Source organism: Callithrix jacchus, chromosome X (genome assembly GCF_049354715.1).
Source record: "Callithrix jacchus isolate 240 chromosome X, calJac240_pri, whole genome shotgun sequence".
Taxonomy (NCBI): Eukaryota; Metazoa; Chordata; class Mammalia; order Primates; family Cebidae; genus Callithrix; species Callithrix jacchus.
Genome location: NC_133524.1, coordinates 14,143,132 through 14,159,798, shown reverse-complemented (window position 1 = coordinate 14,159,798; position 16,667 = coordinate 14,143,132). Strand labels below are relative to the sequence as shown.

Below are 16,667 nucleotides of genomic sequence, written 5' to 3'. Positions count from 1 at the left end.
CAAGTGAGTAAACGTCCCCCAAAAGACTATAATTAATATCACTGTATCGTATATTTGAAAATTGCTAAGAGACTAGCTTGTTCTTTTGTTGTTGTTGTTGTTGTTTGTTTGTTTGTTTTCGGACAGGATCTCATTCTGTCACCCAGGCTGGAGTCCAGTGGTGCAATCTCAGCTCACTGCAACCTCTGCCTCCCAGGCTCAAGTGATTCTCGTGCCTCAGCCTCCCATGTAGCTGGGACTACAGGCACGCACCACCGCACCTGGCTAATTGTTTTTTCTTTCATTTAAAAAAATTTTTTTTTGTAGAGATAGGGTTTGCCATGTTGGCCTGGCTGGTTCTGAACTCTTGGACTCAAGTGACCCACCCGCCTTGGCCTCCCAAAGGGTTGGGATTACAGGCAAGAGCCACTGCACCTGGCCTAAGAGAGTAGGTCTTAAATGTTTTCCTCACACACACACATAGAAATAACTAGATGAGGCGATAGATGTTAATTAGCTTGATTGCAATAATCATTTTACAATGTACACACATATCGAAACATCTCATTATACATGGTAAATATATACAATTTTACTTTATCAGTTATACTTCAACAAAGCTTGATAAAAAAGTTTGGAACAGACAAAATGCATCCTTATGGTTTATAATTATTTGTACTCCTAGATGAGGTATTAAAGGTCTGCTAAACCTCAATTTTTTTTTGTCTTTTAGAGACAGGGTCTTGCTCTGTCACCCAGGCTTGAGTACAATGACACCATCATAACTCATTGCAGCCTCTGCCTCCCGGGTTCAAGCATTTCTCTCACCTCAGCCTCCCAAGTAGCTAGGACTACAGGAGTACACCACCCCGCCTGGCCAACTTTTTTGTTTTTGCAGAGGCGAGTCTTGATATATTGCCCAGGCTTCTCTTGAACTCGGGCTCAAGTGATCCTCCCATCTCAGCCTCCCAAAGTGTTAGGATTACAGGCATGAGTCACTGCATCTGGCCCCTCAGTCAAATTTTCAAAATCAGTTGGAAATATGATTTTATTGATAGTTTAAAATCAAATTATTAGAAGACTATGTCTACTGTGGAGTTAAGTTACGCCTCTTTTATCCTCATTATAAAAGTAATTCTTTCTCATTATAGACGTCCGGGAAAACACAACACGGTATAAAAATAAAAAACTAACAATTCCATTAATCTCATATCCCAGAAACAAACTCTGTTAATATTTTGGTATAAGTGAATATATGGATATATTAGTTAGGGTTGGGTCACTGTTATAACAAATAAGCCCCCAAATACAGAATGGCTTAAACATAATAGCAGTTTATTTCTGGATCACAAACATGTCCAAGTCAGTTCCAAATTGTCAGTGTGTGGAGGAAGATGGAGGCAAAGTCCTTCAGTGACCTAGGCTGGTAAGACAATTTCAACTTCAACCCATGGCTTCCAAATGCACCCTAGGGGTCAACATCTCATTCCTGCTGGGAGAAAAGGAAAGCATGTAGAAGTGATATGTTGAAGGTTTTAGGGATAAGCTCAGAAGTGGTGGACCTTAATTCTGATCTCTTTGGCTACAACTCAATCATGTAGCCCCATTTAACTGGTAAGGAGTTAAAGGAAAATGCAGTCTAGCTGTGTGGCCAGATAGAAAAAAAAGTCAAAAAATAAGTCTATACCATAGTGTGTTTCTTTGTATTTTTCAATACACACACACACACACACAGTAACACGACTAGGATTATGTTGTATATTCAGCTTTTTATTTGGCTTAAAAAAAAAATCTATGAGCATTTTCCTACATAATTCTTTGCAAACAAGGCTACATGATATCCGATCATACAGATCAGGGTTTCTCAGCCTCGGCACTATTGACATCTGGGGCCAGATCATTCTTTGCTGGGGGGAGGGGAGCTGTCCTCTGCACTGTAGAACATTGAGCTGCATCCTTGGCCTCTACCCACTAGATGCCAGTAAGCCCCCCATCCCCTTCTGAGTTGTGACAACAAAACACTCTCCAGACACTGCTAAATGTCTCCTGGGGGGCAAAATTGCTCCCAGTCAAGAACCCCTGAACTAGGTCGACTGTCGTTTATATAACTAATTCCCTTCTGTTGAGCAACTGTTGCTTTTTAAAAATTTTTTTGGTTTTGTTTTGTTGTTTTGTTTGCTATTACATCTCACTCTGATAAACCTCCTTTCACATTAATTTTGACCAAAACAGTTGTTATTTATTTAGGAGAGAGTCCCAGAAGAGGGATTATGAGGTCAGAGGCGGTGAATATTTTTAAGTCTCTTGGTAGCACAGCCAAACAGCTTTCCAGAAAGGCTTGACCAATTGACTCACCCACCTGCAGTGTAGTCTTGCTTTAATTTTTAAAGATTTCGGTTACTTGAGAAAAATGGTTTATTATTTTAAGATAGCATTTCTTTGAATAATAGTGAAATCAAATATGCTAGCCATTATCTGCATCGTCTGTAGTAGCCTTCACTAATTTCCCAAATTCTGTTTTTTTTTTCTTTAAGGGTTTTAGGGACAATTGCTTGTTGAAATCAATCCATGACACTTCCAAAGTGAGGACAAAATTTCTATTAAAATGTGGCTTTCCTCTGACTTTGTATACACAATTGTTAGAACTCAGTTTTATCACAGCATCCATTGTGACTAGCTCCAATATTTGGACAGCTGTTCTTTCTTTTCTTTGGTTTAAAAACAAAACAAAACCAAACTAAACTAAGACTTCTAGGGAATGACAGAAAGTAGACGAAAGAGTTTACTTTCATCTCAGTACACAAAACCTTAGAGTTCTTGGTTCCAGAGAGGCTCATTAAGGTCATGTCTTGCCAAAATACTATTTCAGATGGTCATGCCCGAGTTTTCTTCTGTTGTTTTCACGGTCTCCTAGGAACCCCTCAAGATGTAGGAACTGACCAAACTCATCCTTCCCTCAACTAGGACTTAGCATGAATTCCTCATTGCCCCCACCCAGTCCACCTTTGTCTTTCTGTCCCCTACAGGCAGCCTCAGTTGCTGTTGGATTCCTACATACACTTGCCCTCAGGAATGGCGCAAATGGATTACTTTCTCTTAACAGGAGGACAACAAGTTAAACCTATGAGCTCCCTGCTGTTTTATTAGTGCATGAAGATTGGTTAGGAATGACTATTCCCGTGGGATTGTGAAAATGAGCCACTGATCCGCCTAGCACAAATCTCTGTCCTTTCATGTAAAATATTATTAGGCTTTCTAGAGCTCTGCCTTGATAAAATCTTTCCTAATCCAATAAATTTCAACAGATGAAATGTTTGCTCCTCCACCCTTTCTCAGTCCTAAGGCCTCTCTTTTGGCTTAAACGTCCCTTAAGTGTACTATCTATTGTCACTGTTTATGTAACCCTCTGTTCAAGTAACATGATGTATTTTCAGAACAATAAAAGAACACAACAAAAAAATATCAGGAGGGAATATGAGGCTCAGAAATGTCACAGAAAGCGTTAGTCCTACAAAAATTGCAAGGGTCTCATGACTCTTCTAATACCGTTGGAGACAGGAAAACTCTTCTCTAAGGAGACAGAAGGAATTTAAGCCCTGGACACTGTTAAACCATTTAATTCACTTAAAGGCTCAAGTGCGAGGCCTGAGCAGCGGGAGAAATGGTTGACGGGAGGGAGTCTGCAGTCTCCAAAAGCCTTCCAGGGGTGGGCTTCCAGGGATCAAGAGGGTTGATTTCGGGCACCACCAATCCGATATTTTAGATTGGAGGGTGCTACCTGTGTCTAAGTCATTCGTCACCGACGAGTTACTTATGTCAGTGTTTTGCAACCTTGGATGCACACTGGAATCACTTGGGGAGCTTTTAAAGCACGGATGGCTGTGTACCACCCGCACAGGCCATGATGAAATCCGATTTCCAGAAGATCCCCAACTGAATTTCACCTCTGCAGCCAGGCAAGGTTGAGACCCACTGAATTAAGTAACGACCCGTATCTGAACAAAAGGAACCGAGACTGTGGATTGAGGCAACGCCGCTAAGTACTAAGTGTCCTTGGGCCAGTGTCCCGGCCCTCAGTTTCTTTATCTATACAATGGGTGTGGCTAAGATATCAAAGCCTCCCCACCCCCAACCTCCCCCGGCCATAATAGTTTTCATTTGGGATGCCTCCGTGATCCCAGAAGCCCACTCCCCTCTCTCCCCACCCCCCTCGCCGGCTTTTCCGGTTTCCGCGCCCCTCGGCGCTCTCCCGGGGGTCCCAGAGGAAGCCGCGAGCTTTGCCTGCAGCCTCCTCCGGCCCGCTGCCCCCAATCGGGCCCTCGCTCCGGGCGCACAAAGCCCCCGGCGCTGACGTCAGGGCCCCTCTCCGCGCGGCCGGCCCCCAGTGCAGGCGGAGCCGCGTCGCGCTCCCACCCCGGCCGGGAGCTAGGAGCCAGCGGCCAGCCCCGCGCAGTGCAGCGCAGCCCGCAGGAGCCTGGCCCGCGCACGTGCCCGCCAGACCTGCAAACTTGTGCCACCGGCTCTGCCCGTCCCCGGGGAGCCCGAACGCCCGCAGCCCGCACCCCTCCCGCCCGTCTCCAGCCATGGGTAAGCGAGCGCGCTGGCACCTCGCCACGACCGCAGCCTCGCGCCCCCGCCCCGGGAGGGCGCGCCCCGCCGAGGGTCCCGCCCCAACCCCGCTCAGGTGGCGCCTCCTCGGCCACCTCCGCAACGAAGCCGGGACGCGGGAAGTGGGTGGGGAAGCGGAGACTGGAGGTGGGAGAGGCGCGGCGCAGGTGCCCGGAACGCCCAGGTGTGCCTCCCTGCCGTGTTCAGGGGCGTCCCCGCTCGGGCTGCTCCCAGGCTGCACCCCCGCACGTGCGGCTCGCCGAAGCCTAAGAACTGGGTCCCCCGGAGGAGTTGGAGAGAGAACAGACGGCGCGTCCCAGGCTCGTGCTTTATTTTTAAGGGGCCGGTAGAGAGTAGCTTCTTGCCTGTTTCCCGGGACCCTCTCCCTGTCGCCCGAGCTTGAGTCCAGTCCTGCCCCGCCCCGCTGTGGTTCCGTTTTCCTTTAGCCCGCGCGAAACAAACACCCGGTTCCCCAAGCCTGGGGTCTTCCGTTAGCTCATTTTGAAACCATGGCCCTTGAAACCAGGAAAGTGGCAGGAGACACGGACAGGTTGGGATGGGGGCTGAGTCTTCTTTGTCCCTTATTCCAACTATCAAAATGCGGCCCGGGCGCAGGTGGAGACGGTGTGCTGAGCGGCTTCCAATGCAACGGGGGAAGGACGAGCAACGGCAAAAGCCTCGGCTCCGGAGGGTGGAAATCTGAAATATCCAACCTGGCCCGGAGCTGGTGTTAGGCGGCTATAGGATTCTTTTTTCGCTTCTTAACACCCTGAAATGCTGTTGTCAGCAATATGTCGTTAAATGGGGACTCTATTGGGAGGAAAACTCGTCAAGAGTGCTGTGGAAATCAACCTCATTCCGCAGCACTCCTGGAAACGTATGACAGCTGTGCTTGGGAAAGGGTGTTTCTCTCCCTGCTCCGTTATCCTTCTCTAGTGACAGACTCCAGCCACAAGCGCCACAAGCCACAGACTACGAAGAGCATTCCTAATGAGGACGTCAGTGGGTTTCACCATTGTGGGTTAATGGTGAGGGCTTGGGAATTTCTTGCCCACTCCTACCCTCCCCCTAATCATTTATCCCCCTCTTTTCACATTATCTCTGCTATAAATTGTGTTGGGGGGCGGTGGGTGGGGAGCAATAATTTTGTACTGATTAAAATTTTGGTGAGGAGTAAGGAGTAAAGAGGGCACTTATTTGCATTTCAAAGTAAGCTCAAAAAATTTTCGAGTTTACATGTTTAAAAAATTTACTAGTTGATCAAAATATGAAAGCCAACAGGAAAATTTCTCACTAAAAAGTTAGGCGAGAACTAGCGTAAGATCCTTCTAGAAAGGGCGGAATTGAGTGGCCTGTAACTCCTCCGGTTCCTACTTAACGCCCCCGCTGTGAGCAGTCACACCATTCAACCTCCCTTTTAAATGAGGGTCATGCACAAACATCAGAGGATACTGCTACTCAGCCCTGAGATCACTTTGGCGATAATTGCCACCAAAGATGTTGCAGTTATGATCAAGTGTGGTATTGAGGAAAGCATCAGCCACTCTTTTTGCAATCACTGTTTATTTAACACTAGGTGTTTGGATTTGTACGTGAAATTTGAGTGTGGAATTATCACATGGGACCTTCTTCAGAATAGCTTTCACAGTACTTTGGACCGATTTAGGGGTAGGGGTGGGCTTCACTTTTAAATAGGTGTGAAGGTTAGGTGCAGTTCTCATGAAGCAAAGGTCCGAGCCACAGACCTGTTCTTAAGGAAGTACTTTGTGTTTTGGACAATTGTTGGCTTCACACTTCAACTGCCAATTTATGTAAATTTGTGCATACTTCACTGGTTCTGGCAGTATCCTTGGTTTTGGTTTTAGTTTTTACATTAAAAAGAAAGTTCCCTTCAGGTAAAAAGGGAAACATACTGATTTCCTTTGGTAGATTCTTAATAAATACACCACAGGGCCACGAACTGGTTTGATTTTTCCAGATATATTTAATTTCCGTACATACCCTTATGAATGTTTTAATTGAAATGATTTAATGTTGGGAAAATTCTGATCATTGGCCCATTAAGTCGGGACTTTGGTTCTCAATACGATTAGTTCCTTAACCTGGGATCAGTTAATTTACTAGTAAAAGAAATGAGGTTTGGAGAACTAAAAGTCCCTTCGGACTCAAATTTTGAGGTATTTACAATCTTTAAGCTAAAAACTAAAATAATGAGTAGTGGTGTATAATTTTACTTTTCATTACATCTGGAAAGAAAACATGGGTTTTTAATTGTTAAGCCAGTTTTTTATAGCCTTAAGATTTAATTCACATATCATATGATTCACACATGTAAGTATACAAATCAGTGGTTTCTAGTATATTCAGTCGTGCAGCCATCACTACTTATATCTAATGTTAGAACACTGTCATCAACCCCAAAAAGAAATCTTATACCCATTTAGCAGTCACTCCTCATTCTCTTCTCCCCTCAGCCCTGGCAACCACTAACCTACTTTCTGTCTCTATGGATTTGCCTCTTCTGGAGGGTTCAGGTAAATAAAATGACCCAACTGATGTTTGAAGTGTGTTTGACTCTAGTAACTTTGGTTGTTTTGCACAATGAGATGTTGCTGTATTGTTTGTATCCACTACGCTACCTAAATGAGTGTGTTGAAGCTAAACATTTCTCTGGCTGAAGGGTTCCATGTTTGGCTGCACATATTGTGAAGGTGAGTGAGCATGCACACACACACAATACACCCTTCAGTGTTAACTCCGGTTTTATCTGATAGAAACTTGCATTGCCCAACGGAATTTTGATTCTGTTACCTTGTTCATAGTCCTGAAGACATAGCAACTAAGTGAATTCCATGTAATAACCTCTTATGAGGCATTTGTGAAATATCATTCTGCTTTAATATGGCTTATGCATCCAGAGAGAAATACTGATTTCGTTTAATTCTTTGCCTATAATTTATTTATTTTTATTTATTTATCTTTTGGAGACAGGGTCTCACTCGGTCCATGCTGTACTGCACTGGCCTGATATAATAACTCACTGTAGACTGGAACTCCTGGGCTCAAGCGATCGTTTCACCTCAGCCTCCCAAGTAGCTGGTACTATAGGCGTGTGTCACCATGCCTGACTAAGCTTAAAAAAAAAATTTTTTTTTTTCTAGAAATGGGGTCTTGCTATGGTGCGCAAGCTCATCTCAAACTCCTGGCCCCAAGTGATCCTCCCTCCTCTGCTTCCCAAAGTGCTGGGATTATGGGCATGAGCCACTGTGAGTGGCCAGTTGCCTATAATTTTAAATGGAAACTGTATACAAAATGATTAGATAAAACAAAATATTGAAATAATTATTCTGACCCATTTCGTGGTAAGGAAGCTTTTGTGTGGTAAGGAAGTTTTTATAAGGGTTGTGTATTTAAATGTCAATTTTAGTAGCATTTAAAAAATTTCGAGTTAAAATTGAGCAGTTCTATTTAATGTGTATACAGATCATCTGGTGATCTTGTTAAAAAAAAAAAGCAGTGTTGGATTCAGTGGACCTGGGTGGTGCCTGAGTTTCTGCATTTCTGACAAGCTCCCAGGGAGTGCTCATGCTCCTGGTTCCCGGAGCCAGGAAGCAAAGAAGGCTGGCAAGCCAGAGAGGCCCAGGTTGGTGTGTATCCCAGCTTGCCCACTAGCTTGCTGTGTGACCTTGGGTAAATAGTTTTCTCTCCTTAATTTTAGTTTACTATAAAAGAACTTGATGAAATTATTTCTTTGGTCTTTGCAGGTCAACCAGTATGTAAAAAAAAAAAGAAAAGAAAAGAAAAGAAATGAGAGAGTAATGTTATGCTTGAAAAACATGAGAAAAATAGCTCCCTGATTGTCTAAAGACTACTTGATTACATGAAGCCAGCATCAGCGGTGTCACCTGTAGTTGGGTTAAATGCTGACATCTTCGCTATGCATGCTTCCAGCATGATTGGCTCTTCTCCAAGGGAACTGGTGGGGGAAACGATAATGTTCTCCCTCTTTAACACTTCCAGCCTTGGCTTCTCCTGACCTCTTCTCCTTAAATCCCTTTCTTCCCTGACAGAGCCACTCTCAGAGGCTGCACTCAGAAAGAAGCACGCTAAAGACCTATACATAGAGTGCTTCATTCTGGAAGCTTGCTCAGGAATTCAGATGTAGTGGGAGATACAAAAAAATCGTATCCTAATGAATAACTGGGCAGGAAGTGATCCCAGAATATGCTAGCTTCCCTCCCTCTGAGTCTAAAGATCTAGTAAGGAGCCCACCCTTGGATCTTGGAGAGAACTCACTTTCAACATCGGGACACAGACTGACATTTCGAGCAGACCTCATAGTCCAATGCCAGGGAGTAGTGTTTGTGACAAACAAGAAGTCTTTAATCCTTCATTATATTTTTGCTCTACCAAAAACTGTTGACTGAACCACTTCACTTCTCCAAGAACTCTTTAGAGAAAATCCTTACCTGCTACATCCAGGATGATTTATTGAAAATGCCAAAGGGGTGAATCATTAAAAGTGCCACATATGTATCCTAAACATTTTGTTTAACTTTAAACATCCATTTGCTGATATTTTCTTGCAGAGTCAAGGCCTTTGCTTTGAATGCAAAGACCTGTTTGGAGTTCCTTGAAATCTTTCTTACATGGATCACAGCCAAAATTCGTTGGCGTCTGTTTTTCAGTTTCAGATTCTTACATTAAAGTAGAATGAAAACTTAAAGGCATTGGCAACCAATCTGTGGGCAGAATCCTTTTATATCACCTACCCCACTCCCCTTAAACCTTTAAATTTGCCCATATTTATTTTTGCAATTATTTTCTCAAGTGACTCATTTTTGTTAAGACTCTCCAAAATAATCAACCTGGTTTTCAAAGAAAGGAAAAACTCTCTTTTGGCACTCATACTTAATTAGTTTATGTAATATTGAATTAAGTTTCATAATTCTGGTAACAAGTACAACTGGCATAAACAGATTTGAAAACAAACACCACTGACTCTTAAGTACACTACCGGTGGGAGCAGTACATAGATATATTGGAAAAGAGCCTAGAACCCAAGTTCTGGACAGTAATCAGTATGGTTTAGAAAAAGAATGGAGGATATGGGGTAAATGGGCGGGATCCCTTAAGTAAACATTGGTAAGAGAACATCTGGTATCTTTTTGAGCCATCATTATCCATTTAATAATTTTTTTTTTTTTTTGAGACGGAGTTTCGCTCTTGTTACCCAGGCTGGAGTGCAATGGCGAAATCTCGGCTCACCGCAACCTCCGCCTCCTGGGTTCAGGCGATTCCCCCGCCTCAGCCTCCTGAGTAGCTGGGATTACAGGCATGCACCACAGTGCCCAGCTAATTTTTCCTGTATTTTTAGTAGAGACGGGGTTTCACCATGTTGACCAGGGTGGTCTCGATCTCTTGACCTCGTGATCCACCCGCCTCAGCGTCCCAAAGTGCTGGGATTACAGGCGTGAGCCACCGCGCCTGGCCCTCCATTTAATAATTTTAACATGATGGCTGACTTATTAGTGTTTTTAATATGTCCCTTTCTGTTCAAATACCAAATTTGTCAAGAGCAGAGATGGTTTTATAAATTGTTATATACCGGTGTTCATTGGAATGATTCACATATTGTAGGTATTCCACAAATATTTGTTTAAAAAAATGAGGATTCTATCATAAGCATTTTATTAAGGTCTATCAACATTAAAATGATAGATTTCAAGGTATTTAAAATAACGTAAACTCTGGCAAACTATGCTAAATTAAATCGGGTAAATGACATAAATTATTGTTCTTTAATAATGTTAATACTTTTATCACAGAATAACAATTTCAGAGCTTGAAGTTGATTTAGAAGTAATTCAGTTGCTGCCAGGCATACACAGACACAAAAACAATTGAAAGAGCACTTTGGATGTTCTTTCATTACTTTTTTTTGCCTCAAGCTTTTTTTCTTCTCATGCTATAAAATACTTTTCTTTCTCTGGTGAAAGTACTTCTGGTCAGGTTTTTGAAGTTCTGGAAAGATTGGGGTGGAAGGCTTTGTTTCACTGAAACTCATTATTGCCCTGAGGATTAAAAGGTAATGGCAGCTTTGGATCTCCATCCTCACCGTGTGTATTAGGGTTAACCGAGTACCTACCACAATGTCATACAACTAGCATGTGCCAGTCTCTAAGCCTTTGAATTCCTGTCACATGCTCATCACCATGGGGCTCTCAGGGGAATATTGGACAGCTGCTCACTCAGCAAGCATTCACAGAGTCCTGTTCAGATGAGCCAAGTACTGTGCTAAGTCTTGAAGCAAAAAATCAGCGAGACTCTGTTCTCAGATAACCACCGTTATTTCTGAAAGGCAGATACACAGCTATAAGAAAAGTACAAGATCCTGTAGTAAAAAGAATATCTGTCTGGTGGTATTTCAGAGAGGGATTCCCTAAAGAGGCAGTCACTTTTGATCTGAGAGTCATGAACTATGAGCACGATGGTGGGGGTCAGGGTGTCCAGGTGTCTAGGAGAGGATGTTCCAGGCCCTGGATACAAGTGTGTAAAAGCAGGAGCCATGGCAGAGGCTGCTGTGTGGGCATGTTGAGTTGGGAATGGCCTCAATGTGGGGAAGTGGGGAGAGCTGAGGCCAGGCCAGATTGTAAAGTACCAGGAAATAACTTGGTCATTACCTTGTTGGTCACAGAGAATCAGGAATGATTTTAAGCAGGCATATGGCAGCTGGAGGGAAATGACAGTCTCCCCAAGGGGATAAAAGAAACCCACTGAGAAAATCTTTTGTGTCTAACTGTAAAATTCCAGATGAAAGTTTAGAAGGAGTTCTGAGAAAGATGAAACCTTGTGGCTTATATGAAGTTTCCAGTGGAGACTTAGATTTGCGGAGTGTTGAAAAGGGTGGAAGGGATTGGGATAACCCATGAAAGACAGGGTAGGCGTGGGCGAGATTTATTGGAGGAATTCTGAAGAAACTGGCTTGGCCATAGCATAGAGTAGATATGGGAGAGAGTAGGAAATACAATTCGACTAGGAGACTGAAAGTCAGATGGGAGTAATGAATTTTAGTTGATTACAAATGAACACATATACATGAATCTTGTAAAAATCTTTTAAATCTTGTTCATTGTCTCATTCGTCTTGAAAGAGAGAAGAAAGGGAAGTATGAGCTTTCTGGGATGGAAAGATACTGGGGTGATCTTTGGTGTGACTCCAGAGGGGTTGAGGATTGGAATAAAACCAAGTTTCATGTCTGTTTACTCGATTATTAATTTTAAAAGTGGCATTATTATTTTAATTTTTTTTTTTTGTTTTTCTTTTTTTTTGAGACAGAGTCTCGTTCTGTCACCCAGGCTGAAGTACAATGGTGCAATCTCAACTCACTGCAACCTCAGCCTCCTGAATTGAAGCAATTCTCCTGTCTCAGTGTCCTGAATAACTAGGTTTACAGGTGCACACCACCATGCCTGGCTAATTTTTTATATTTTTAATAGAGATGGGATTTTACCATGTGGGCCAGGCTGGTCTCAAGCTCCGGATGTCAGGTGATCTGCTCACCTCAGCCTCCCAAAGTGCTGGGGTAATAGGTATAAGCCTGGCCATTTTTTTCTTAAATATTTGCAAGAATATTTAAGCAAAGCCAGTTGGGTCTGGAGTTTTCTTTGTAGAAATGCTTAAGTTATGAGAGTTTCTTTAGCAGGTGAATATTCAGACTTTCTCTTTGTTTCAATTTTGGTAAATTGTGATTTTCAAGGGCTTTGTCCATTTTATCTGAGTTATTTGTTGGCATAAAGCTCATAATATTTTGTATTATCTGTTTAATCCTGTTATCTATAGGATCTGTAGTGATGTTCCCTTGTTCATTACTAGTGATGTAGGTAATAGGTGTTTTCATTATTTTTCTCCATCTTTCTAAAATTTATTTTAATAGCTTGATACTTAGGTGTAATAATTATATCTGATAGATAAGTTTACCACTTAATGAAAAAGGCGAACATTTCCTAGTAATGAAAAATAAAATTTAAATATCTAAAAGTAAGAATTGCTTACTTGGTTAGAAAAAGAAAAATCTACCAAAAGAAAAATTATTTAAACATGATCTTTGGAATTTTATTCTTAATGGCTATATATAATTCAATATATTTGAACTTGATGTGACAAGATCTATTATAAACAGTCTTGGGTTAGAGTAGATCTTGAGTTGAGCTTAGTATTTGCTTGGGTATTTATTTGTTTAGTTTTTATAGGATTGTTAAATTCTGTTTTTTTCTTTGGACCAACTGGAATTAGATACTAAGAAAAAAGAAGTCCTTTTTTCTTTTCTTTTAAGTATTCCTTTAGAGCAGAGTTTCTCAACCTCACCACTATTTTGGGCTGGATGATTCTTTACTTGGGGAGCATGAGAGCTATCCTATGCATTGTAGAGTGTTTTGCAGCATCTGTGCTCTCTACATACTACATGTTGTAACAGTCCCCTAGTTGTAACAACCAAAAATGTCTTCACACATTGCCATATAACCCAGGGAGGGGGGAGGGGAGCACTATATTGGGAACCACTGCTTAAAGAGTAAGAGGGATTGAAAACCTTTTGTGTTTCACAGTATCATAAAATCTGAGGAGTAACATCAGTGAGAACTTGGTTGAGCACATCTGCAGAATAGGATTTCTGGTTTAAAAGAGTTTTCCTTCCAAAAGGAATGCTTGATTTTTCCAGCTGAAGGAAGTTTTATTTTTATTTTTTCAGTCTTTTTCTTACATCATCAGAGAATCTGGAGATATAGTGGGGAGCCTTGCAGACTACCTAAGTCATTATTCTTTGGGGTAAAATGGTGTCTAAACCATCTTGATAATGAGACCAACCTTCTGGGGAAATAGAGTGCCTGGCTTTGGTTGGTAACTTGTTCTAATGGTTAGTGTACTTTGTCTCTGAAAGGACTGAATCTATGAAGATCCTTTTGCTTGCTAAAATAGTGTTCATCATATTTTGTTCTCCTCATTAAGTGGGAAGACATGAAGGATCTAGTCACATCCTTAGTTACCTTGATGGCCTTTCCAAATTTAGAATTCATCTTCTTAGCCGTCATCAAATCTACCCAGATTAAGCCCTTAAGGCGACCTTCCTGCATGTTCCGTCCTTAGTCCATGACTTCATTGTGTTTGTTCAGGTGTTTGAGAGGTACAGGAGTTGTAAGAGAAAGGACTGATTTCCCCCTTGTTTAGAGATCCATTTCCTATAGCCATTGATCTCTCTGCCATTCCTGTATCCCTGCCCCAACAACCTAGACTCCTCCCTGCAAATGGAGACCATAAGTCAGTGTTTTCTGAGACATCTGACCAAACTTGCAAAATAGTTCTAGTGCAAAAAGAGCAAGACCATTGGAAGCGAGGGGCAGAAGGAGCCTAGAAAACCTGCTATATTGTATGTGCATTGGGTCACTGTTTTAGATTTGGAAATGTTTCACAGTTTCTTCCTGAAAAGAACGTTTAAATGGTGGATTATAAGATGGGCGCTTAAATTCAGTCATCTGTTCCTTCACACAACAGGCAAAGAATGGAGATGTAATTAGCAATGTAAGTCAAACTCTTAAGATAACTTGATTTGATGCAGCACTTTATATTTTCCTTTTTTTTCTGTCATTTGGCATATTCTGACAGTTTCCATGGTAAGTAAAAAAGAATTTGGGACATTAAGGGGATGAATTTCCATCCCATGAATGATTACCATTTTGCAAGGCCACTGTACTGGTTTCCCAAAACCTATTTTGAGCTCTATTATATAAAGTCACAAATATTTTTAGATGTTTTGTAAGAAGCACAAATATTATAAAATCATTAAAAATTGTTGTTGAAGTATATATATACATGAAAGTGGCCAAATCATACGGGTACAGCTTGATAAGTTTTTATAAATTTAACCAGCAGTTAGATTAATAAGCAGAATGTTACCAGCCCCTTAGAAGCCTCCTCAAGCTGCCTTACAGATATACCCGATCAAGGCTAATCACCCCTAATTTCTGTCAGCAGAGCTTTGCACTTTGTATAAATGGAATAATACAGTATGAACTCATGTGTCTGGCATGTCTTGTTCAACATTTGATAACATTATTTTGAAGCAGGAGGATGTTTTCTGTCTGGAAAAGAGATCGGCTTCTAAATCATTATGGTTAAAAGCATTTATTAAATGGCTTCGCGTGTAGAACCATATGAGAAAGTATACAAATCACTGGTTCCTACCCTCTATTTTAAGTGGAAAGAATTGACACAGCAGCTGTGAGAAGGACTTTGAAAATCCTTGATGACAGAGGAGATAGATACATGAAAAAAATGTACATAGCTGGAAAGATTACAAAAATCAAGTGTCCCCATTAACCCCTCAGAAATGGAAAGTACATTTTGAGGAGTTGTGAATGAAGACAAAGTTATAGGTGTTGCATATCTATTCAGGATTTGATCAGTGTGAATGCTTGCTAGCTTCAGGACATAAGGACGTAATAGATGTTGAGGCCTACCTCCTCCCAATTAGTTTCCTGTAGAAGGTTAAATTTTGGGAATTGTTTGAATTAACAGGAAGTGAATCTTTGGCTAGTGGATATTCCAGATGGAGTAGAGATGTGGACAAAGGCTCAAAGGCCTGGGACGATTTCTGGTTTTCATCCTGAAAATGGAACTACATAGGAAATTGTGTTTGCCAGTTCACTTTTTTTCCTGTTTGTTTGGACTTAGACAGTAACACTTTCCCTACACTCCTTCAGTGAGGAACTTTGTCATCCTGTTAGCCAGCGTAAATGATGCGGTCAGCAAAATTGAACGTTTTGTCACTACACCAAGCTGGCTTTGAATCATATGGTGTTACCACTACTTCTTAAGTGGTGGTATCAATTTATACTCCCACCAGGAATGAATGTGCATTCTGACTTCTCTGTATCTTTACCAGCATTTAATACTGTCACATTCTTTAATTTTTCAAATATCTGATAGGTATGAAGTGGTATTTCATTGTTTTTTTACGTTGAATTTCTCTAGAGAGGTTGAAAGTTTTGTGTAGGTTATTGGCCATTTGGATTTTCTCTTCCATTTACGTCCTCATTTGTATTTGTCTTGATTTGTGGTAGTTATTTATGCCTTCTGTATACTAATCCTTAGTTAAAATGTGTTTTCAGTGTCATCTTCCTCTCTATGGCTTATCTTTCAACTTGGTTGAACACATCTTTCATTGTACTGTATCTTTTTTATTATAATAAAGTCCTAATTATCAATCTTTTCCTTTAATGTTTATAACCTGTGCTTTTCATCTTTGCCTTGTTTTAAAATTGTTTCTATCCCTGAAGTCATGAAAATGTTCTTCTAATCCTCAGTATTTACTACAAGAAAGTTTTTCTAAAATCACACTTTTCACTTTTCTGTTTTTATTCCATTGGGATTCTATTTTTTGGTATAGTTTTAGATAGAAATAACATGCACTTAATAAATAGCTCACTCTTTCCCCACCATAATGTCTATATCTGTACTTCCCTACTATAGGTTCCAGTACATCTATGGATTTCATTCTGTTCCTTGGTCTGTTTTGCCGACTCTGTGCTATTATTAGACTGTCTTAATTACTGTAGATTTAGAATAATCCTCGCGATCTCTTAGGAGAAATTTTCTCCTTTTGCTCTTTTTTAAATGTGTGACCTCTTCTTGATCCTTTACTTCTGGAATCAGATTTTCATGTTCCACAAACATCTCTGTCAGGATTTTGAGTGGGGTTGCAGTGAATCTGTAGAATAATTTCACGACAGTCAATGTGTTTACTATATTAAACCTTTCATTTGTGTATATGGTATATCTCTTCATACATTTAGATTTTCTTTTGTACCCCAAGATAATGTTTTTGAACACCTTCAAAAATTTTATTTCAAGGTCCCTCATAGTTTTTGTGGCTATTTTTAGAGGTAAAATGTAAGGTAATCCCAGTGCTTTGGGAGGCCAAGGCAGGAGGATCACTTGGGGCCAGGAGTTTGAGCAATATAGCAAGACCCCATCTCTACAAAAAAAAAAAAAAGCCAGACATGATGGTGCTCACCTGTAGTTCC

At 41.2% G+C, this 16,667-nt stretch overlaps 1 protein-coding gene across 7 annotated transcripts in view; it reads left to right on the top strand.

The window, feature by feature from the left end:
- The first annotated feature begins 4,390 nt into the window (after window positions 1-4,390).
- GPM6B (glycoprotein M6B) overlaps window positions 4,391-16,667 on the top strand; it is a 160,204-nt gene continuing 147,927 nt past the window's right edge. For 4 of the 7 annotated variants that reach the window (XM_008988967.5, XM_008988968.5, XM_035287871.3 and 1 more), the window contains exon 1: window positions 4,391-4,566. In XM_008988967.5, coding sequence (XP_008987215.1) covers window positions 4,563-4,566 — 4 coding nt within the window. In that variant the 5' untranslated portion in view covers window positions 4,391-4,562. Of the gene's footprint in view, window positions 4,567-5,489; window positions 5,616-7,043; window positions 7,122-16,667 lie in introns of those variants that run through there. The other 3 variants (XM_078364267.1, XM_078364269.1, XM_078364268.1) reach the window with 2 other exon arrangements.